This window comes from Mesoplodon bidens (assembly GCF_964165515.1).
Source record: "Mesoplodon bidens genome assembly, chromosome: 1".
Taxonomy (NCBI): Eukaryota; Metazoa; Chordata; class Mammalia; order Artiodactyla; family Ziphiidae; genus Mesoplodon; species Mesoplodon bidens.
Genome location: NC_138176.1, coordinates 32,107,058 through 32,130,940, shown reverse-complemented (window position 1 = coordinate 32,130,940; position 23,883 = coordinate 32,107,058). Strand labels below are relative to the sequence as shown.

Below are 23,883 nucleotides of genomic sequence, written 5' to 3'. Positions count from 1 at the left end.
TGTCAGTCTTGGCTGGGCAGAGAGCAGTGCGGGCTCTAGGCAAGGTGGACAATCCGCCAGCAGCTTGGCCATTCACTAGGATCCTCCCCCACTGCCACCTTGGAATGTCCCCCACAGGGCAGTTCTCCTGAGCCTGGCAAGGCTCAGGCCAGAGAGCAACAGAGGCCCCACCTGGAATGTCTGTTGCCACCACCTGATGGAGTGGCCCGGGGAGGGCCAGCTGCAGCTCCACCCAGGCCAGGTCCTCACCTCCCACATAGAGGGGCGCCTCGCTGTTTAGTGTATAGTGTTTGCCGAAGTTGTCCATGGTCATGGGGCTGCCGCCATCGATGGAGAGATTCACCATCTGGTCAAAGGTGACCAGCTCAACGGTGTGGAACTGCCCATCATTGATCGTCTCGGCACTGGAAGAAGATGAGGTGCCCCCGCCCCAGGGAATGGCCTTCAGCTGGACCTATCCCCGCCTAGGCACTTCCCGAGAAAGGCCACTGGTCCAGCAGCTGATTCCCAAGAAACCAAATATCTAACAGAGGGGACTGTGGGGACTTGATGGCCTCTGACCTGGTCCCTCCTGCTCCCCTTTGGGCACTCTCTCAGGAAAGCTGAGAAGTTTGGGGCAGGGGTTTCCAACTAATCAGCCTCCCCTCCCCACTGAGGAGCTCCCTGTGTGGCGGGTGTGGGACGGGGAAGGATGGGACCACTGCTCAGGCCCCAGGGAGCCTCGGACCCAGCATGGGGCTGGACTCGGTGGTCTGGACGCCCTTTCCGCTTGGGAAGCCCAGGTCTCTGGTAGTGCCGATAACCACCTGCTCTTGGCCCAGGAGACCCCTCCCTGGCAGTCCCCCAGCCCCTGAGGGCAGCTGGGGGGCCTGAAGAAGCCCTCCCTACCTGTAGATGGCAGAGCTGGGGTAGCTGCCCGGGTCATAGCTGACACGTACATGGCCCTGGTAGAGCTCCACTGCAATGTGGTCGTTGTCCCCATTGTACAGCAGGATCCCATTGTCCTCTGCTGTGGAGACCTATGGCAACGGCACTTTCTCTCCCACCCCACCCCACGCAGCAGCAGCACAGGCTGGCGGGTGGGGCAGACGAAGGACCCACGATTAAAAGAGAAATGTGTGCAGAACTGTCCTCCCCTGCCTCCCCAAGGGAAACATTCTCCAGGGGGCGCTGTCCCAGGCTGGCAGCCCCACACCACCACCACCCCACCACCCCCACTCAAATTCCATCCACAGCCCGTCTGGCCAGGGCCAGGCAGGGGAGGGCAGATGGGCCAGCTGAGGCCTGGAAACTCTGTGCCAGGAGGTAAGACAGCTTGGGACCACCTGCCCAGAGAGGACGGTTAGACAGGATGTGGGGTATCCTGTTCTGTGGGCCTCGGGGAGCTGCCTTGGGGCCAGGACGGGACCTACAGAGGACAGATTCAGGAAGACTCTCCAACAGCCAGAGCCACCCAAACCTGGAAGGTAGCACCTGTCACTGGAGCCATGTGAGCAAAAGCTGGAACTGTGCCTTGGGAGGGAGATGCCTCTGTGATGCTGTAGGAGCCATGATCTTTTTTTCCTGCCTTGTTCCTCTCCTGGTAAAGACCCTGACCCCCTGGTCTGTAGAGCTGGCACATGGCCCAGTCTGGACCATGGCACCCCATCTCCCTGGACTCAGTAGTTGGTCCAGGGATGGGCATGTGACCTGAGGCAGGCCAATCAGAGATCTTCTCCGATCCGAGGTTGTTGACTGTTCTCCAACTAGAGCTATCGGGGAAGAGCCTGCGGTGGGGATAGCGGGATAAACTGAGCCTCTCCAAGGATGTGCCTGAGGCAATGGCTGGGCAGGGTTTTGGTGAGTTTTATTCTGTTGAGCAGTTAGGCTAGCTGTGGTCTTGCTGTGTGGACAGTGTAGTGGATAGAATTTATGAGAGGTGATCAAGGGAAGGAGAGCAGAGTGGGCATGTTTGAAAGGCTGAAAGGTTCTGAGAGAAAAGAAGGAGAAGAAGACAAAGGAGAGAAGAAAGATGTGGCAGTTGGGATAAGGAATGGAATTTGGGGGAAAGAAAGGGATGACTAAAGAGGAGTTTAATTTCTTTTCATGTGAAGTGCAATGCGATCCGCTGTCCCTCCCCAAGAAATATTTAGCAAACAATGCTGCTGAAGTAGAACTTGCTTCTTTTTCCCTCAACATAACGATGTTCTGAGATGGAATTCAAGACATGAAATGGAAAATAAGGGCTCCCAGCGCTAGCTGTGGCCGTGTTCCAGCCACATGGAGAAAGCCAGTCTGCAGCATTGGAGGCTGAAGCTGAGGGGAGTCTTTGAGACAAGAGATGGTGGGAGAGGATCCTGGTAAGTTTGGTTTTCCGGATCCAGTCACCCATGAGACCACCTCCACCCCTGCCCTTCCCCGAGACTGGTTTTGTGACCCAATAACCTTTCCGACTGTGCCTAAACTAGCTCAAGCTGAGATCCTGATACCCACATCCAAAGAGTGTTGACTAACACAGGATGCTCCCAGCTGTCCTGATACTCTGACCTGAGGCCAGGGTCCCCTGCTGCCGGACCACCCTCTGTGACGGGCGCCCTGGGCATGCACCTGCAGTGTGATGTTGGCCCGTGGCCAGTTCTGCAGGTCGGTGAACTGTAGGTAAGTGTCCCGATCCACGAAGTTGACACTGAGCAACTTCTCACACTCGGGGCCGCCAAAGCCCGGGAGGCACTGGCACACAGGCTGGCTGCCCTGGTCCACACAGTTGGCCCCGTTCTGGCACTCAGTCCTCTCACAGGGGCTCCTGGGGGCAGGCGGGCGGGGAGGGGTCTCGCAGAGCTGCCCACTGAGAGGGAAAAGACACGGGTCAGAGAAGGCAGGGCCAAGGAGCAAGGGGTCATCTTCCTCTCCCACAGTCCTGGAGAGAAACTCACTAAACATCTTGGGACACTGTTGCTTTAAAGTAACAGAAGATGCCCCTAATGGACACTTTCCCTAAGAGAATTAAGAGCCAGAAAGATGCTGAGGAACAAGGTGAGAAACAACTGTGGTCCCTGCACCAGCAGCATCATCACCTGAGCACTTGGCAGAAATGGAAAGCCTGGGCTTCCCTGGTGGCGCAGTGGTTGAGAGTCCGCCTGCCGATGCAGGGGACACGGGTTCGTGCCCTGGCCCAGGAAGATCCCACATGCCGCGGAGCGGCTGGGCCCGTGAGCCATGGCCGCTGAGCCTGCGCGTCCGGAGCCTGTGCTCCGCAACGGGAGAGGCCACAACAGTGAGAGGCCCGCGTACCGCAAAAAAAAAAAGAAGACACAAGCGGAGCATGGGAGGTGGGTGACCGGAAGGAGGGCAGGTGCCCTCCCCTCGCAGCCTCCCAGAGAAACCAAGATGCAAAAGTAAATGACCTTTAATGCAGGGCATATCGTCAGGGGTTCACTGGGCAGGTAGGTGATGGGGCGCCGCCCAGTAATCTGTACCCACCTCCCGCTCCCTCCGCCAGTCAGGGTAGGGATCCTCTGCCTGTGCTCTGAGCTGCTGATGAACTTTCCCCAGACCACACAGATGGTGACTGGCATAGCCACGGTGAAAGCTCCCAGGGTGGCCCCTGCCACTCCCAGAGCTGACAGCTAAGAGGAGTCAGTCACTCATGGTGCCTCCCGGGGCCGCTCACCTGTAACCCTCAGCACAGAGACAGGAGTAGCCGTTGACTCCATCCACGCACTGGGCCCCATTCTGGCAGCGGTGGTCCTCGCAGTCATCCCGGTTCTCCGTGCAGTTGTCACCCGCATAACCAGGTGCACACTCACACCTGGGGTGGGTGGGGGGGTGGTGTGGGTCAACAGCCCCACACACAGCCCAGAGCTCGGCCAGGAGCCTGTGCGGCCCCAGGGCTGTGTGTGGCAGAGAGTCTCATGGCCCTGGGAGGACCCCACGAGGTCACATGGAGCCCTAGATGTCAAGATGCCCCCACCCGTCCTGAGACCATTTTCTCGTCCAGGAAGAGAGCTTATGTGGGCTGCAGGCGGGGGAGGGGGCTGCTCTGGGCTGGGAGGGTGGACACGCAGGAGCTGGAGGAGACGGGCGCTTGTGGTGGAGGACCACCCTTAGCACCAACGGCACAGCCAAGGCCAACCTTCAGCCCCTTCTCAACCTGCCCCGCTGCCCCCGCCCCCCTCCCCACCCCCAGCCAACGCATGGCTCTGAGTCACATGGGGCTCATCCATCCCTCTTCCCCAGCCTCCCAGCTGCACCGGCCCAGCCTCCCAGGCCTCAGACGCTAGTGCCCGCCTCTCCACAGCCTCCTGACTCCAGGCCAGGCCCCAGCTTCCCAGCTCACACTGTGGCCCACTGCTCGCCTGAGTCAGTCCATTTCTGCCAATTGTTTGCCCATCAAATAAAGAGCACGCTCCTCCACCCCTGTTCGGTCGCAGCCCTGCCAGATGCTTCCCATCCAGCTGCCCGCATAACAAGCCACCCCGTGGTCAGACCTGCTTCCACAGGCAGCCACCCGCACCTCGCTACACTTCTCTGCCTTCACACCTGTTGATTCTGGACTACCCTCTTCTCTCTCCCTGCCTCGGTCCAGCTAGGCCAGTACCTCATCTCCTCCAGGAAGCCTCTGGTGAACACCCCTTGCCAGAAACCCTTCCAAACTACAAAATACAAACTCCACAGCTCAACCACACAACCTGGCAGGTAGGTGCTCCTGCCTGATTTTTTAACTCATTCCCAGTGTTTTTCAAGAAGTAAGAAATACCTTTGTACCCAGTACACACACACACACAGCCCGCTGCAATCAGTTTCATGCCAAAATATTTATGCTCACTATATAAAAGGGCATGATGCTCTCTGATATTTTCTGGTTTATTTTTTTAACATTAACCTTGACCCACCCAACTGATCACAATCTATTACTGGGTCTTGAGCTGCAGTCTGAAAAATGTTACAGTAGCTAAGCACCCACAGACTCGTTCACTGTCATTCCCTTATCCATTCATCCAGTGAGTGTGTACTGAATACTTGCTGGGTTCCAGGTACAACATCAGGCACAGCTGAGTGTCTGTCAGTTCCGTCCTTCCTCCAAGACCGGAAGTTGAGTGAAGGTGCACTATACGCCCACCGAGTGCTCCTTCTCTGTGGTGTGAAGGACCATCTGAGCAGTATCCAACCGGACAATGTGCAGTCCTGCTTTATTCCACCCTCTGAGGTCCAGCCCCTCTGAGGAGCGTGCACGCCACTGCTCCTTGGTCTGCTGTGCCCACCCCACCCGGCAGCTCAGCCAGCAGTACAGCATCTGTCCACCATTTGGATGGAGGCTCCTGTGCGACCCCTTGACCTAGGATCTGGGCCTCAGTGTCCCCCGGCTCTCACGTCTTGCCCAGGAGGCTCTGGCAGCTCCTGCTGGACTGAGTCCCTGGGGGACTCCATCCCCTACCTCTGCCCGAGCAGCTGGGGTTGGGTCCCTCAGCCACAGACCTGAAGAAGGCCTGACCACTGTGCTGCCCTGACTGCTGGAACAGGGTCCCAGAAATGAGACTATGTTTGCAGAACTGCAGATGGGAGCAACATCTTAAAAACCCCGTGACCGTCACATCCCAGTCTTCCGGTGACAAAGCACTTCCACATATGCCAGTAACAACGATGGTGACAACAGTCAAGGACCCCTTATCCAACCCTCCTGAAGCCAGACAGGTTTTGAAATTCAGAACTTTTTGGATTTGGGAAAGGTAATACAACGCCTATAACTGTATATTATGTAACATGCCAGTTGGATCTGGGGCAGCCCCTTAACTAAACATGTTCACATTCTGCTGCAAAATCTACACATATTCCCACTACATGGGATGAATGGTGACTGTAAGTAGCTTCGTATCAGTGCAGGTCAGCTTTTAATATGAAATACATTGATCGGATCAAATTTTGCTAGCAGATGGCTTTTGGTTTTCAGAGTTTTGTGCATTTTGTAATTGGCGATGAGAAATTGTGGACCTGCAATAGTTCTTTATTGAGCACTTTTCAAATGTCAGACGTGGAGGTAAGTGCTTTTCATGCATTTGCTTATCTAATCCTTACAACCACCCCAGGAGGAAGCTACTGGTGCACCCAGTTTGCAGATGAGAAAACTGAGGTTCAGAGTGGTCAAGCCACCCATTCCGGGTTGTGATGTAAACCCAGGTCTGTCCAACTAAAACTACCACCACCCTGCCCCTGGCACTGACTGGCAGGAACTGAACAGCCAAGACCAAACCCACCTGACAAGTGAGGAAACAGTCTGGGGAGGGCAGAGGAGAGGTGACATGGGGGCCCATGCCCTTCCCTGGCCTTAGAAATGGGCAACACTGACCTGGGCCCATCTGGGGTGCCCACACACTGGGCCTCGTGCTGACACGGGTTCAAATCCGAGGAGCAGAAGTCCACCAGCTGCTCACAGGCCGTTCCTGGGGGAAGAATGGGGGAGAGGCAGGAGAGAAGCTGCCTCCTGTGCTCCGCCAGGCAGCCAGCCCGGCAGAAACTTCCTGCAGACACTGAGGCAGGGTCCCAGCCCTTCCGCCCATGGAACAGGGGCTCAGGGCACGTGCACTGGCCCCCACCTCGCTGCAGATGCTCGAACCCCGCCACGCTTACCCGAGTACTGCAGGGGGCACTGGCAGGTGTAGCTGCCCATGCCGTCCACACAGGTGCCCCCGTTGGCACATGAGTGTTCCACACAGTCGTCCGTGTTTACCCCACACGTCGGTCCTTCAAAGCCGGAGGGGCAGGAGCACCTGTAGGGAGCAGGGGAGGAGGGAGAGGCATGTGGGCCCACGGCCAGGGTGGCAGCCTTCCTGAGGCACTGATGGAAGCCTGTGGCCAAATGTCAATAGCATTATCCTGGAGTTTTGGTCCCTACTCTGCATCAAGCCCTGTTAGATGCTGGGGGTTAGAGGTGACCAAGACCAGCCCTGTGCTCCTATGCTCGTGAGATCACTCACAGTCTAGCAGGGGAGACGACGAGGAGGCTGGCAACCAAAGGAGAGACAATGAGTATCAAAACGTTGCGCAACTGAGGCTGGGGAGGGTGGACAAAGGGGCAGAGGACACCTAGCTCCTCCCTGGAGGGAGTGGTCAGGTCAGGCTTCCTGGAGGAGGTGATAAGTTAGCCAAGGACTCTGACAGGGGAGAAGAGGAAGGGGAGGGAAGGCGGTGGGAGTAAAAGCCTGGGGGAGAGAGAGCCTTACAGTCCATCCTTCAGGAGGGTACCTGCTCATCTAAATAGTTCAGGGCTTGGGGAGCACATACTTCAGGGATGGGGTGATAACAGGACTTGGGGTAAGCAGGAGTCAGGTCTCGGAGAGCCCTGGAGATCAGCGATCTTCAAACTGAGGTACACTTCCCCCTGGGACAACTGTGGTTTTCCAAGGGGTTTGTGGGTCAGAGAGGTCTGAGAAATTAATTTCCACATCTTCATGTTGTGCACGGAATTCCCCCCTTAACTGACCTGCCCCAGAGCTCCAGAAAGGCTCATGCGCACCTCTTCCAGCATGAGGCCAAGGTGGGCTGTGCCTGGGGCCTAAGATCCTTGGGTGCCAAATGAAGGGACAATTAGGAATATTGATGTTTCCAAAGTGAATGAACAAACACTTTAGCAAGTCATGAGGTTTCCAGTTCTGTGCATTAAAAAATAATTGAAGGAAGACCTCATGGAACTGTCAGCTGATAGAGCATTAAAAATAAATTTTGATGACAGATCACTTGGGATTTTTAGCATATAAACTTGACAGGGTTTCAAGTAATTGAGTGACATGGCTATAATAAAACTCCTAATCTCATTGGTTTATTTATGTGAACAAACTTTCTCAGCATTTACAGCTACACACACATACACACACACACACACACACATTTTTTTTTTAAGGGAATAGATTGGCTGCTAAGCCCTCTCACACTCTATAATATTCACCTCTGGACACATAAACCAATTAGGAGAACACACACACACACACACACACTCACACACACAAAAGCTCCATGTAATTAAGAGATACAGTCTAATAAAATTTACGTTTTATGTGTAATAATTATCAAATTTTGGAATACAGTTATGTTGTTCTGATCAACTGTATATTATTGATCATTGTAATGATAACTCAATGCAAAAGAAACTTTTAATCAGAGGTTTATGGTGACAAGAAATAGTAAAAAAAACTTTAAATTTAAACTTATATACCCATTTTGGTGGTAGGAAAGTATGGCAGGGTGCTCAAGGAAAGCTTCTAGTATGAAAACAGATTACATTAGAAGAAAAATGGGGGGCAGGTGAGGGGAGTAAAACAGAAATACTAGTTTGAGTAGAAACGAGAATGATGCAAGACGTTGCAGCTGTTCAAGAGGAGTTCCTTCACGTGATTTCAAAATGATTTTTCCCTGGAGAATAATAAAAGAGTGATTTAAAGAGTCATAGCTTTAATTTTAAATGTTGGGCTTCCCTGGTGGCACAGTGGTTGAGAATCTGCCTGCTGATGCAGGGGACACCGGTTCGAGCCCTGGTCTGGGAGGATCCCACATGCCGCAGAGCGGCTGGGCCCATGAGCCACAACTACTGAGCCTGCGCGTCTGGAGCCTGTGCTCCGCAACAAGAAAGGCCGCGATAGTGAGAGGCCCGTGCACCACGATGAAGAGTGGCCCCCGCTTGCCGCAACTAGAGAAAGCCCTCGCACAGAAACAAAGACCCAACACAGCAAAAAAAAAAAATTAATTAATTAATAAACTCCTACCCCCAACATCAAAAAAAAATGTTAATAATATGTACAGCATTCTGGAAATGACCTTCTTTACAATGAAAAATTAAACTTACCATGAAGATTTTTAGCTGTCACTTAAGAATGTGTGAGGCAGTTTGTAGTTTTAAAAATTCGTTTGCGGCGGGGCGGGGGTGTGAACAAGAAGGTGTGAAGCCTACTGTTGCAGGCTGTGTCCTGGAGTTTAATTCCCCCTGCAAGGTGGGGGCGGATCTCAGCTAAGTCCCCTCTGGCGGGGTTCGGGGAACAACTGAGGAGTTCCTTGTAAGCCTTAGGTTTGAGGGGTTACTCAGGGAGGCACCCCTTTCGCCCAAAAGGGTCCTTCCCACAGCGCCCCCAGAATCTGCAGGCATGCCAAGTGTGAGGGGCTACTCCCAGCTGCACCCCTCCCGGCCTAGCAGGGAGAGTTCCTAGGTGCGTCCTCTCAGCAGCCCCTCTCCGTAGACACGCCCCCTAGTAGTCCAGCCAATGAGGAGGGGGCTTTGATGGAGCTGGTGCGGAAGCCCAGAGGAGCACAGAGCCCGTTATAAGGATGCCGTTTCCAAGGCGACACCTGCCGAGAGGCCATTTAGTGTTTTCTTTTTTACAGCTGGTAATTTGGGTTTGCAGAGACAGGTTTGGCCATTTCTGCCAGTAGATTCAACATCATTTTCTGAAGAGTCAATTTGCTCAGCTGGCAATTTATCTTCAGCCACTAAATACTATGTGCTCCTCAGAAAAGCTCTGGGTGCAGGAGAGCTCTGGGAAGCTGGGGGGCTTGTTGAGAGGCTCTGGGGGGAGCAGGGTGAGTGGGGGGCTTGAGTGGCGATGTCAGCACTGGGAGGACTTGCGAGATGAGCTGTGGAGGACAGTGGGAAACCGATGCCCGTGGTGCGACCAGAGTGACCCATGAGCTGGGGGGGAAGGCCCCCGGAGGGCGTGACCAGGACTTGCTCCACCTCGGGGCAGGACTCCCCGCCCCTGTCCTGGGGGCTCGGGGTGGACGCCTGATCCGGAGCAGCTGGCTGAGGGCCCTGCCTTCAGGCAACACTGGCCCAACAAGCAGGTGGATGGCTTCAATTGGAGGCCTTGGGGGTTAATGGAGATTACAGGAGTTGAAAACACCCCCAAGCTGCCTCGTGGCACTGCCGCTGCCGCATATGCCCTAGGCTATGGACTCCAGTGCCACAGAAAGACTCTCCTGGCACCTGGCAAGAGCAGGCAGAAGCCTGGAGCAGGGGCTCCAAGCCCCAGCCCCACTGCTGCCTGCTGTGTGACCTAGGCAGCCCCTAGTCTCTGTGCTTTCACTGCCTCTGGGCAGCGGAGGCGTGGCCTGGGTGGACACGGAGAGGCCTCTGGCTGCCGTCTGGAGTGAGTGGCTATTCCCCCTGGGCCTGTCCCTCATCTCCCAGAGCTCAAAGGGCCTGGGCCATCCCATTCGGAGGAGGAAGGCTCCGAGGCTTGGGTGCCAGATCCCATTAGCACTCACCCACCACGTTCCAGCACCCCCACCCCCCCCACCCGGCAACTCACGTGAAGCCGGCATCCTCGCCCTCCTGCGAGTGGCAGGTCCCGCCATTTCCACAGGGGCTGCTGGAACAGCTGTCCAGGGACACCTCGCAGTCTCGGCCCTGGGGAAGAAGTCAGCGATGGGGACCCCAGGGAGACTCAGGGGCCAGTGAGCCAACAGGGACAGCCGGCCCCTCAGCAGCTCGGCCTGCCGGTCCCGGGGGTTCCTTGTTCTCTCATCCACATGTTAGGTCATGGATGAAATGCTCACTTGGGCCCCCGCTCTGAGCTCACTCTGGGCCCTGAGGGCTGAGTGGCCAAGGAGACAGCCCCAGCCCTGCCCTACCACACCCTCGAGCAGCCCTCCGCCTCCAGCCTCAGCCTGCACTCACCTTATAGCCGCTGGGGCAGGCACACCTGTACACCCCAAGGGGGTCGTTATGGCAGGTGCCCTGGTTCTGGCATGGGCTGGACAAGCAGGGATCGCACTTGGCCTGGACAGCCAGGCTGGGCGGACCTGAGGCAAGGTGGGAGTGGTGTTAGCGCAGGGAGGGGGTGGGGGGACAGGGCTGGGCATAGAGCCCCGTGGCCCCCGGCCCGGAATCCTGGCACTACAGGGACGGGTGCGCGAAGCCCTCTCCCCAAAGAGATGTTTGCCTCTCCTGGTATTCCCTATGGATCGCGCTCACCCCCTTTCAGAGTCCACCTCTCCAGCCTCTGGACCCTCCTCTGTGAAATGGAGCTAAAAACAGCTCCTGCCTCATGGGGCTGGAAGGACTAAGTGAGATAATCCGAAAAAGGGGCCTCAGGGGAGCCCCCATGTGGCGGTCAGGGCAGGACCATCGGTGTGACAGAATCATGGTCACCATTACTGAAATCAGCTGATGTTTTCTCCATCCCCTCACACCCTCCTGAGGCAACCACCCCCGGCCCTGTCACCTGCTGGCCTGGACAGCAAGGGCGGCCACCCCAGCAGGGAGGAGACATGGCTCTGAGAGGAGGCCACGCTTAGGAGAAAAAAGGTCCATGGCCTTGAACTTGTTTCTCTCCAAGGCTGAGCAGGGAGGACCCTTTCCTGTCACCTCTCTGGCTACAGGCATGACCTTCTCCAGCCCCTTCAGGACTCACTGGTGGCCCTTCCTTGAACTTGGAGGTGGGGGAGGAGCCGGCAGCCAGGCTGCCTGGGGTGCCGCCTAGGAGGAGCATTAGGGCCTCACAGGAATAAATAATAACACCAGCCAGTTCAATTTGTGAAAATTCAGCGAGCCATTCGTTTACGATCTGTACTTTCCTGTTATGCGTGTTATACTCCAATAAAAATTTTTATTTATTTATTTATTTTTTTTTTTAATTTTTTTTTTTTTTGCAGTACGCGGGCCTCTCACTGCTGTGGCCTCTCCCGTTGCGGAGCACAGGCTCCGGACGCGCAGGCTCAGCGGCCATGGCTCACGGGCCCAGCCGCTCCGCGGCATGTGGGATCTTCCCGGACCGGGGCTCGAACCCGCATCCCCTGCATTGGCAGGCGGATTCTCAACCACTGCGCCACCAGGGAGGCCCCAATAAAAATTTTTAAAAACACACAGACAAAAACCTTTCACCAGTACCAATCCCACCCCATTAAATAAATACTGAGCAAACGTTTCAACCTACATTGGCCTGCTCCCAGCAGCCATCAGCCAAGCCACAGATCGGGGCCCCTCTGAAGGGTCACTCCTGTGATAGCATCCTGCACACAGGGCGGCCCGGGGCCGCCTCAGTAACCCCTGGCTGTCAGCTTCATTTTCCCTGGTGGTCTGTGAGATTGCAGAGGGCAGGAGTCATGCCCCACGGCCTCCCGTGCCCTCCCACAGCTGCCCCCCTGCTGGGGGGGACACAAAGCTAGGCCTGGGCCAGCCACTCGGCCACCTCCTCCTGCTCAGCAGGGGCCCCAGGGCTTGGGCTGTCAATCAGTCAGTCAATCCCTGAACGAGTATTTACAGATGCCCAGGGTGAGGCCTCCAATCACACTCAGGCCTTGTATTTCCGCAAATGTCAGGAGAGTGGCAGCTGGGTCCAGTGGCTCAGGCGTTTAAGCTAATTGCTGAGCACAATTCCGACCAAAGGGAGGCCTGAGTGCTTGTACTGCTGAGAGGCTTGCAGCTTCCAGAAACACTGCTATTTTTATTTTCCTTACATAACCCCATAACCTTACGGCCTGAGATTTTCCGCCTGGCTTTCTTTTGTTCGTTGTGTGGCAGGACAAGAGGGCGGCAATGCTAACAAGCAGCGGGCGCCTCATTCCTGCCACCTGTTCCCCACCCAGCCGGTCACCTCGGGGACACAGGAGTGTCTAGAAGGCTCTGCCAGGGTTGGAGGGGGAAGCAGGAGGTGGGGGGAAGCAACCCGGTACCCACCATCCCCTCTCGTGCTCCTGGGCTCACCTAGGCATTCAAACTTCTTGGCAGGCGTGGTGAGGAGCAGCTTGCCCTCCATATCCGGGGGCCCGGCACAGCGGGCAATGCCAGGTTCCTTGTAGCCTGTCTTCACCCAGCTGGACAACCAGCGCAGGTGGCAGTCACAGTACAGGGGGTTGGCACCAATGGCCCTGGGTCAGAGAGTGGAGAGAAGTAGGCATTATGGCTTCATGGGGTCCTTCGCCCACTGGGTGCCAGGCATTAGGCCAGGAGCTGGCAAAACCCTAACCGCCCCCATTGCATGAGCACTCACTGTGTAGGCAGTCAAGTTGTAAGTGCTCCTTATCTGTTGTCTCGATTAGTCCTCATCACACTCTACTATCCCCATTTTACATGTTGCAACTGAGACTCATAAAGGTGGAGGCACTTGCCCAAGATGCACAGAGAAAGTGGGGAAGTGCGATCTGAACTCGTGCTGTTGAGGCCAGAGCCTCTGACTGCACTGCCTCCAGAGTGCACTGGGGAGAAAGCAACCGAGATTTACTGCTGTGATGAACCAGCTGCTTCTCCCAAGTCAGTGCATCTAATCCTCTCATCAGCCCCACAGTGTAAGTTTTCTCTCCTCCATCTCAAAGGTGTGGGAACTGAGCCTCATGTGGAATAAGTAATTTCCTGGGGTCACACAACCAGTGAAGGGAAGCCCCCAGATCCAGAACCCAGCGCTGTCTGAAGCTGAAGCCTATACTCTTTTTTTTTTTTTTTTTTTTGCGGTACGCGGGCCTCTCACTGTTGTGGCCTCTCCCGTTGCGGAGCACAGGCTCCGGACGCGCAGGCTCAGGGGCCATTTCTCACGGGCCCAGCCGCTCCGCGGCATGTGGGATCTCCCCGGACCAGGGCACGAACCCACATCCCCTGCATCGGCAGGCGGACTCTCAACCACTGCGCCACCAGGGAAGCCCCTGAAGCCTATACTCTTTAATTTTTCTTTTCATTTTCAGTTAAACAAGAGGCACATGAATGCATTCTCACTGTAAACCATTTTCAGACCCGGCACACAATAGTCTCCACCTTACACAACACTGTGAATGTCCTCAATGCCACTGAGGTACACCCATTAAAACGGTTAATTTTATATTCCGTGAATTTCACCTCAGTTTTTTTTTTAAAGGTACATTCCTATGTTACTGATGGGAATGCAAGATGGTATAACTCCTACGGAGGGGGACTTTATGATATCTATCTAAGCAATGCAGTTGCCTTTTGACCCAGCAATTCTGTTTCTGGGAGTTTATCTCACAGATGTGCCTGCACAAGTGTGTAAAGGCATCTGTGCAATGGTATCGACCGCAGCATTGTTTGTAACAGAAAGACTGGAAACCTCCCGTGTGCATCAGTGGGGGAGTGGTTCAGTAAACTACAGTACACCCACGTTACATGAAAGTCTACACCACTGTCCCTGCCAACCACAGGACCCATGATCACATGGTCACCACACTCGGTGCGTAGCCTTCCAATCCTTTCCCATATTTACACATGCAGTTCTTCGTGAGGAAGAGATTACGGCCCTCCAGCACACATCGTTTCTGAGCAGCCTGCTTCTTGTCATTAAGCAGCATGTCTTGGAGACTTTTCCAGGTCAGCAATATGGATCTACCTCATTTTATCAAACTGCTTCATAGCATCCCAAAGAATGGACACTTCATAGCTTTTGCTGCCAGACATTCTGGTTGTTTCCAAGGTCAGTGAACACTCTGTTCATGCCTCTCTGTGAGAAGCGAGCATTTCTCTAGAACAGATGCCTAGAAGGAGGATTCAAGTCGCAGAGGAAGCGCATGTAAAATGTTAACAGCCGCCCTCCAGAAAAGGCTTATGGACTTACACTCGCCTGCGGTGTAAGGCTGTGCCTTCTCCCTCACATCCCCGCCCCACACTGACACTGCGCACCGCCAACCACTTAGGCTTTGACCAATCCCGTGGGCAAGCTCATAATCTTCTCACTAAACCACAGTGAGAGATTCAGAGACAAACTAGGCATGGATTTGGGGGAACGAAGGGGCCAGCGGTCTTTGAGCCAGCAAATAGAAAAACCAGAGCCTCGTGCCTGAAGTTCATTTCTATCAACATTATGGTGAAAACATAAGGCTGTATACTGCTCACGAGAAAGGGCACATTTCTTAAGTACCAAATGGATGTGCTGCCATTTTCCACCTGTGTCTGGACAATACAGAGGAAGTGGTTCCCCTGGAGATGTGTTGGGTCTGATGACAGCAGCAGCAACTCTGAGCAGGAATCCCCCCAGATAGCACAGCTGATGACGGCCGATCTTATAAAGCAGGCTCAACAATCTTGGACTCCGGCCCCCAGCGCAGCTGCTCACTGCCCGGGTGACCTTGAGCGGCTCACTTAACATCTCTGGGGCTCACTTTATGATTCGATAAAGAGCCTGCAATCTGGAAGGGGAAGAAAGACAAGCACATATAACCTGAAATGGGCGCCGAGGGAATAATGCAGCTTGGAAAAGAAAGCCGGTTCAACCTCCACGTGTATTTCATTTTTTCTGTCCTGATTTGCTGACAGCATCCATCCTGGTTAATGGGACAGGGAATACACCTTCCTCTTTTCCCTGAACATTACCAGGGCTTTTCAGAGGTAGAGGAAGCTCAGACGCTTTGATTTTTTGAAGCTTCATTGTGTTAAAAAAAAAACAAAGACTTAAAAAAAAATAACAGGAATACAAAACAGTGGTATGTTTAAAATGTCCACATTCACCAGACTAATATCTTTAACACAAAAAGTATGAGGTAATGTAATTATGTTATTCAAAAGATAAATACAGAATTTATTTGAAAGAAGGTTTTTGTAGCACACTGCAGGAGTGTGGTCTGCTAATGAGCCATGAGTTGAGAGTTTATTATGAAGGGTTTCTTCTCTCCATCTTGTAGCTCATTTAGAGAAAATGCCAAAAAGACTAAATCTGAAGCCACTGCGAATGTGGAGGCCCTTGACCGTTTTAGGATGTCACAATTCCCAATTCTTGCATAAATTTCCCCCATAAATAGCAACAAAGTTGCAACTCAAATGTAAGTGTCCCTTTCCGACTCAATATAAAAAATAATAATAGAGAATAATAAAAACTACCAAAGTCACATACAAAGCTATTCAAAACTATGCCTTCTGGCTTGACCAACACACGCTTTACTTGTCGCTGTATACAGCAGATGGCGAGCGACTCCTGAATTCAACATTTCAAGCTTTAATTTCTCCAAAGGCAGGGTTTTTGTGGCTACTTCATTAGTTCAAGTAGTTCACTTTCACCTGGAGTCCATTCTTCCCAACAAAAACTGCTGTGAACTCAGTGGGGAGGGGAGAGCCACAGGCCCTGCTGAGACCAGTGGTGAGGACAGCAGCCAGGCTGCTCATCAATCCAAAAGGACTGCGGAGTCAGGTTCATCCCCCAGCAGAAGTATAAATAACCCTGTGTTGTTGCTCTTTGGTATAACTTGGAAATAGTTGAAACAGTAGCTATTCGGTCTGTTCCTGCCAAGGACCGGCTGAGCTTCTTCTATTAACTTAACCAGGACAGAAATAGATCTCCTGTGGCTGTTTCAGAGGTGCCAACTAAACAGTTTAGCATACACTAAAACTTCAAAATCTCTTCACCTGAGCTAGTCCTCCTCTACCCATCCTCCTCCCAGGCAACTTATTTGTGTGCATCACTGTCTTCTTCTTCTGGAATGAAGCTTCCTGAGAGCAGGAATCATGAATCCCCCACTGTGCCTGACACTAGCCGGCGTCCTGTCTTCTGAATGAATGCCTGCCTAAAAGCACGAGAAATGCACAAATCTCTGTATGAAAGCAAAAGAACTTCAAAAAGAAAAGAATCATCTATCATCCCATAAATGTAACTAATTTAATTTTCATTTATTCCCTTCTAGTTCTTGTGCTCATATATATACATCACTGAAATCAGAGTACACCGTCTTCTTTATTCTGCGTTTTTTTAAAATTAATTAATTTATTTATTGGCTGCGTTAGGTCTTCGTTGCTGCGCGCGGGCTTTCTCTAGTTGCGGCGAGCGGGGGCTACTCTTCATTGCAGTGCGCAGCCTTCTGCTTGCGGTGGCTTCTCTTGTTGCAAAGCATGGGCTCTAGGCACGTGGTCTTCAGTAGTTGTGGCTCGCGGGCTCTAGAGCACAGGCTCAGTAGTTGTGGCACACGGGCTTAGTTGCTTCATGGGATGTGGGATCTTCCCGGACCAGGGCTTGAACCCGTGTCCCCTGCATTGGCAGGTGGATTCTTAACCACTGCACCACCAGGGAAGTCCCTATTCCGCGCTCTCATCAAATATAAAGAACGGTGCCATAACTATTATAATTAACTACTTGCTATTCTGTCATATGGGCATACCATGATGTACCTAATCATTCCATATTTACTTTTCACATTGAATTCTTAATGAATTCAGAAATCTAGTTTTCCAACATGCAGCAGATTAGAGGCAACAAAATGTCAGATTATAGACATGAAGAATGATACTGGGGAGCCTTGGCACAGGATCTGGCACATAGTAAATATTTGCTGATAGATGGATGGATGGATGGATGGATAGACAAATGGATGAAAGATGAGCTAACTGTAAAAGTAAATATTAAAGTAAACAGCAGCAGAGATGTGCAGGGTATCGAAGCCTGAGGCAGTGACAAGGGCTCACAATCATTATGGCATGTTAGAACTATAGCGGACCTTAGAAATAACCTGTGTACCGGTGAGGAAAGAACCTAAAGAGATGAATGAATTGTCTGAGATCCCACTGCCAGTTGATGGCAGGACAAAGACCTAATGCCACATGTCCTGATTCCTAGTCTAAAGTTCAAGGGGTTTAAATACGGTGGACCTCACCCCCTCAGCACACATGCTTGGCCCACCCCCCCATCCTGCGTACTGCTGGTGAAGAGGAGAGGCCCAGGTTAGAGTCACAGTAGGAACAGGGGGCATCTCTGGGAGCCAGGAACACTGGGTGCTAACTCTTGGGCAAACCCTGACTTGTTATACAGCCATGGGCGCCTACTTCCCTTCAGACTGCATGTGGCCTTTGTGAAGCCCAGAGTGAATGTGGTGAGTCTACGCTATCCTTGTCCCATTCCTTGACTCCTTGTAAGTGCTCACGGAATCCTTATGGAATAATTGCAACTCTTCATGCAGAGGAAATAATGGCTACATGTGTGCACATGCACATATATTCCCTCAGTATTATATGTGCACACAACTAAATACAAGCACATGTACATTTCCCAGGCTGCTGCCTAGTTCCATTCAAAACCCTGGGTATAAAGGGAAGAATGTATTCACGAGGTTGTTTCATAATAATGGAAGATTTCTTCTACATAGATGCTATTTTATAGAGAAATAGGGCTTAGATGCAATTAACAAACACCTCTAATCAGTAATGCTGATGCCCTGTATTGCATTTACCACTTAACTGATCTCTACTTATTGTTTTTTTCTTTTTTCTTACAAGTTGGATCTGGCTTCTGGCCTGATGTTACTGTTATCCTAAAGAAAGTCTGAATTTATAGATAGGCATGGGCTCAAAATCTGGTTTTGCAGCTTCAGGTTTTTGTTGACACAAAACATATGTTCACTTCCCATTTGAAAAGCAAAGCCTCTAGATGTTGAGCTAGAGACAAGATCAGAATGTCCTTCAGTCTTATTCAGTTTTCACAGGGAAGGAGAAAAGGTAAAGCCCAATGATAAGAGATACAATACACGAAGGGGGGCCCCAAAGGAGGGAAAGGTGGACCAGATGCTTGAAAAGGCCTTTCCTGGCAGGGGGGGATCTGGAGCGGACACTTGGCACAGCCCAGGGGTAAGCAAAGGAGCTGAGAACAGTGTGGGCCCAGAGCAGCAGCAGACCCTGGCCCAGCAAAGACATGCACAAAACTCTCTGGAGAGAAGTATCTCCAGTACAGGTCCTCAGAATTCCCAGCATCAGCAAAAAATGAGCTCACAACCGAAAATGACTAAACACAGATAGAAACAAGCCCCTGTGAATGGGAGTCATTGAAACAGTGAACAATACCATCCTTGCCTGGCCTTTGTCCAGAGCCACAGTCTCCAGCCAGGCTCCCTCCTGCCTCATCCCATCCCATCCAGCCTCCACAGGTCACCACGGCTTTCCAGGAGTTTTCACAATTTAATTCTTCCATGATTCCCTTCTATCTACAGAACAAAGTCCAATCTCTATAGCATGGCACAAAGGCCCTTCACAATGGAATTCCAATGTCCCTTTCCAGATTCTTCTCTTCCCACCCCACACTCCTCACCTAACCAAACCCCCTATATCCTATGCTGGACAACACAGCATCCCTGAATATGTCATCCACTTTCTTGCCTCCATGCCTTTGCACATGCTATTCCCTCTTTCTGGAACGTCCAAATGGCAAATTCCTAGTGCCTTTTCAATGGCAGCAAAGAGGCACCTCCTCTCTGAAGGTCGTCAGACTTCCCCAGAGTTAGTCACTGCTGCCTTTGAGCTTGTTTTATAATATCCCAGATGGTCACAGAAGGCAGAAACCTTGTGTTAGTAAATTCTTCAGCATTTGACTCACTGTGGTTACTCAGGACATATTTATTGAGGCAATAAAGAATAAATAAAGAGCTTTGGAATCAGACACACCTAAGTTCAAATCCTGTGTCTGTCATTTCCCAGCTTTATGACCTAGGGAATCTGCTTAACTGAACCTGGGACTGTAAAATGGATATAATAAATCCTGCCACCTAGGACAGAGCCCCCTTACCCATTCGACTCCCAAGCAGACATAACTAATCAATCACTGCACTCTGCCCACTGAGTCCTGCAATCTTCAGTGTGGGCTCAAGACAGTCCCTGTCTTACTTGTGAAGCTGGCTCACAGCACAATAGCTACTTCCCATTTTGGTTATGGAGTAAACAAGACATCACAGATAGTAAAGTACTTGTCCCAGGAAAACTCTCAATGAGTGGCACTTATTACTATTTTACTTCCTCAAGTCTAAGATTGTTAGACGTCCACTAATTTAGCATGTTCTGGGAGGGGTGGAGAAATGTTACTTTATTAAGTACATACAGATCATTTGTAAGATATACTCTGATCTCAGAGATTAAAATGTGGAAAAGATGAGCCTTAGAGCTAAGAAAATCCAGTGAGATTGTTGAGTGAATGAACTTCAAGTAGAGATGCTGGGGACCCCAAGACTCCCTGATCTGGGTTTGCCTGTCCACTCGGGCCCTGGGCACTTGGCTGTGAGGCAGAGAGCAGGAGGACACGGTAACACCCCGGGTCCCGGCTGCAGTCCATCTGGCCTGAACATGACCTGGACCTACAGCCGAGATGCTAGGAGGGAATGTGTTCACTCTGTGCCTGGCCCCGCCTCCAGAATTAGGATGACCCTGCCATGGTCCATTGCTTTTATATTCCTTCATTTTTTAAATTGTGGTAAAAAATATATATAATTTGCTATTTTGACCATTTTAAGTGTACAATTCAGTGGCATCGATTACATTCACAATATTGTGCAACCATCACCACTATCTGGTTCCAAAACTCTTTTTATCACCTTAAACAGAAACGCTGTACCCATTAAACAAAAATTCCCCTTTCCTCCTCCTCCCATCACCTGGCAACCACCATTCTCCTTTCTGTAGGTATGAATCTGACTATTCTGGGCACCTCATTTCAGTGGAATCGTACAATATTGTCCTTTTATGTCTGGGTTATTTCACTTAGCATGCTTTAAAGATTCGTTCACGTGGTAGCATGTGTCAGAACTTCATTTCTTTTTATGGCTGAACAATATCCCACTGTACCATATTTTGTTTACCCATTCATCTGTCAATGGACACTTGGGTTGTTTCTACTTTATAGCTATTGTGTGAACCATGCTGCTATGAACATGGGTGTACAAGTATCTGTTTGAGTCCCTGCCCTCAATTCTTTGGGGTATATACTTAGGAGTAGAATTGCTGGGTCATATGGTAATTCTGCATTCAGCCTTTTGAGGAATCGAGCATACTGCTTTTTAAGAATCCTCTTGGCGCTGCCAGGTAAACAGTTTTGGAAACAAGTCTACATCCAATTATGCCAATTATACTTCTTTTGGGTAGTAAATTTCCGGAGCTTATCCCCCACCATATGAAGTCAGAGGCACAGTACTGGCATCGTGCTTCAGAGCATGGGCTTTTGAGACGGAAGACTCTCGCCTCTACCAGCTACGCAACTTTGGGTGAGCTTGTCACATTTTCTGGACCTGTTTCCTCATGTGGAAAATGGGAATAACAGTAGCTATGTTGTAGGAGAGCTGTGAGGATTAAATTAGCCGATGCACGTGCAGTGCTTGGCAATCAATATATGGTCATTACTACTTTTATTATTGCTTGTGAAGAACTGTTCTCAAAGCCCATTACTGTGACTGATCATACACTGAATGTGTAAGAGTCTGAAACGGGGAGCATCTGAAGTTCACAAGCTAAATTAAAAGTAATACTCTCAGGAGGAGGGGTCTTTCTTGGAATCCAAGTTCCATTTAAATCCAAAGAGGTGCCGAGAATTGGGCCAGAGTTACTTACAGGTGAGACAGGGAGGTCACATCTGTGAAGATGCCCTCTTGGAGGGTGGAGACGTCATTACCATGCAGGGACCTGAAGAGAGAAGAGGCTGTCAGGACTCATCCCAAGACAGAAAACTCAGGAACTGATGGAGGGATGCCCTCTGCTGAGAGGGGCATGTCATGAGGGAGAGGGTCCCTGGATCAGAGACCCTGCGCTGCTGGCCACAGCCAAGGAGAGGGAGCCCCTAATTATCACAGACCACGCTGCCCCTCAGCCCTTCTGGAAGACCCTGCTCGGGCCATCACAACTAACTCAACATATCATGTCTGCTCACAGGACAAATGGACATGTGCAGGTATGCAGCGTGTGCCCTCCCTAGCTTGGCTAGGGAGCCTGAGGGGACAGGCTTCTTCCTGGTAAGGAAGCTACTGGGTGAGCCCTAAGTTGCGGGTGAAGAATGTCTCCTGCCCCAGGCGGGCTGCCAGAGGACTCAGTGCAAGGATATTCCAGAGGCCGTCATAACAGGCATGGCAGAGGGCTGTGAGCACAGGGCAAACCTCACAGTGGGAATTCTTAGAGAAGGTTCTACATTCACCATTTGACAGAAGACTCACGTGCAAACAAGGGGCTACCTTATCTTGGATGCCCCCGGACCCTGCCTCAGCACACGCATCGCAAACACAACTTGGGGCAGACAGCAACCCCCTTTTCTCGGATGGTTTCCCATTCATTCCTTGGCCTCCGTTAGGAGCTCCAATGAGAGTGGACTGGCCTCGCACTTTGGACACAGTTGGCCCAGCTGGGGCCCCGGACCTGGGGACATTCCTGCCTGCCAGGTGGGTGAGAAGGGCCCTCGGTGGGGCAGATTTTCCTGGAGGAATGAAGAGCAGGAAGACTCACAGCAGGCGCAGGGAGCGGAGCCCCTGGAAGGCCAAAGGAGGGATGCACTGCAGGGCATTGTAGCTGAGGATCCTGCAGGAAGAAGAGGGAGGGACGGAGGAAATGCAGGAGGGATTATTAAGGGGTACCACTTCTGGTGGTGATGCACGTGGTCACCACCCTGATTGTGGTGTTGGTTTCATGGGCGTGAACATGTATCAGATTTTACACATTAAGGATGTGCAGTTTATTATATATTAATTATACCTCACTAAACCTATTTATTAAGTAATAACAAGAGAAATGAGACATTTTTTATCACAGGAAAAGGCTGTTTCCCCTTACAGCTTCCAGGATCACCTAGCCCAGGACTTCTCAGCCTCGGCACTATTGACAGTTACTATTGACAGTTCCTTGCTGGGGGGCTGTCCTGTCCCTTGTAGGATGTTGAGCAGCATCCCTGGCCTCTGCCCACAGAGATGCAGTAGCTCCCCCTGCCCTCCTCCAGCTGTGACAACCAAAAATGTTTCAAACATTGCCAAATGTTCCCTGGAGAGCAGAATTGCCCCTGGTTGAGAACCACTGCCCTAGACCATGGCAGCTTCACACACAGGCTTGTAAAGAAAAAAATGTTGCCTGCCATTCCAGTTCTACAAGGATCAAGCCATTAGCCACTTCAGTTGCCCACCGACAGTGTGCCCTGAGGGGAATCCAGGATGGAGAAAGACAGGGTGCATTCTGTGCTTTGAATATACTAGCCTTTAGACAGCTTAGATGCATATCTAAGGAAAAATTTCAAATGACCCCAGACTCTTACATCTTCCCATACGTAGAAAAGCACTAAAATCATTAACTTGAGATATCTGTTGTTTGTGATTAACAGTAACCTTTTGATGCTGGACCACATGTTTTTCTCAAAAAAAAAAGTTCGTACGTATCCTGGCTCCTCCCTTCCCTCTTCAGAGCAGCTCCTCAGAGCCATCTGAGAGACTGTCTCCAGGCTATAGTCCTCTGGAAGGTCCCCGAATAAAACTTAACTCACAACTTGTGCATTTTTCTTTCAGTCAACAGGCTCATGAAGACTTTGAAATGGAAACCAGTTGACTAATAGACCTGAGGCAGGTAAGTGCAGCACTTTGTGGCCTTGGGACCACATTCTGCTCCTGGGGGCCTGACTGAGTCAGGACCCTGTCTTTTAGGGTACTGGCTCTATTATTTGACCACAGTAGAACCAAAGGGAAAGTTCTTAAGTCCTGGGCACATCAGCTGTAAAGTGAGGTATTGGGAAGGTGAACGAAATACATTCTTAAGCTCCAGGCAAATATAAATGATGCTTGTTAATACTTTCCAATCAATTGCTTGGAATATAATTAAAGCAACCATTAAAATATCTTAGAATATGGGCACAAAAATGTTCAGAGAGTAACCGTTCACAATAGTCCAAACTGGAAATAGTGCAAATATCCATCAGTGGTAGAATGGATAAGGAAAGTAGGGTATATTCTTACAAAGGAATACTATACAGCAGTGAAAATGAAGAGACCACAGCTTCACACAAACATAATGGTAAATAAAAGAAGCTAGACATAAAAGGCTACATCCTGTATGATTCAATTTATATAAGATTCAAAAGTGGGCAACATTAAACTTCATTGTGTAGAAATGCATATGTAGACGGTACTATAAAGACCAAAGAAGTGATCATTATAAAACTCCAGGTAGGGACTGCCTCGGGTGTTGGGGGAGAGAGGAAGAATGATCAGGAAGAGATGAGGGGACTT

At 51.2% G+C, this 23,883-nt stretch overlaps 1 protein-coding gene across 1 annotated transcript in view; it reads right to left on the bottom strand.

Moving 5' to 3' along the window:
• Nucleotides 1-23,883, bottom strand: part of SLIT1 (slit guidance ligand 1) — a gene marked incomplete at both ends in the record, with an annotated part of 170,847 nt that overhangs the window by 2,775 nt on the left and 144,189 nt on the right. Inside the window, 11 exons of the mRNA XM_081243020.1 lie at nt 250-404; nt 889-1,019; nt 2,587-2,824; nt 3,650-3,787; nt 6,323-6,416; nt 6,604-6,743; nt 10,269-10,366; nt 10,637-10,761; nt 12,665-12,828; nt 21,242-21,313; nt 22,124-22,195. Of these exons, the coding sequence (XP_081099146.1) occupies nt 250-404; nt 889-1,019; nt 2,587-2,824; nt 3,650-3,787; nt 6,323-6,416; nt 6,604-6,743; nt 10,269-10,366; nt 10,637-10,761; nt 12,665-12,828; nt 21,242-21,313; nt 22,124-22,195 (1,427 nt within the window). The remainder of the gene's footprint in view (nt 1-249; nt 405-888; nt 1,020-2,586; nt 2,825-3,649; nt 3,788-6,322; nt 6,417-6,603; nt 6,744-10,268; nt 10,367-10,636; nt 10,762-12,664; nt 12,829-21,241; nt 21,314-22,123; nt 22,196-23,883) is intronic.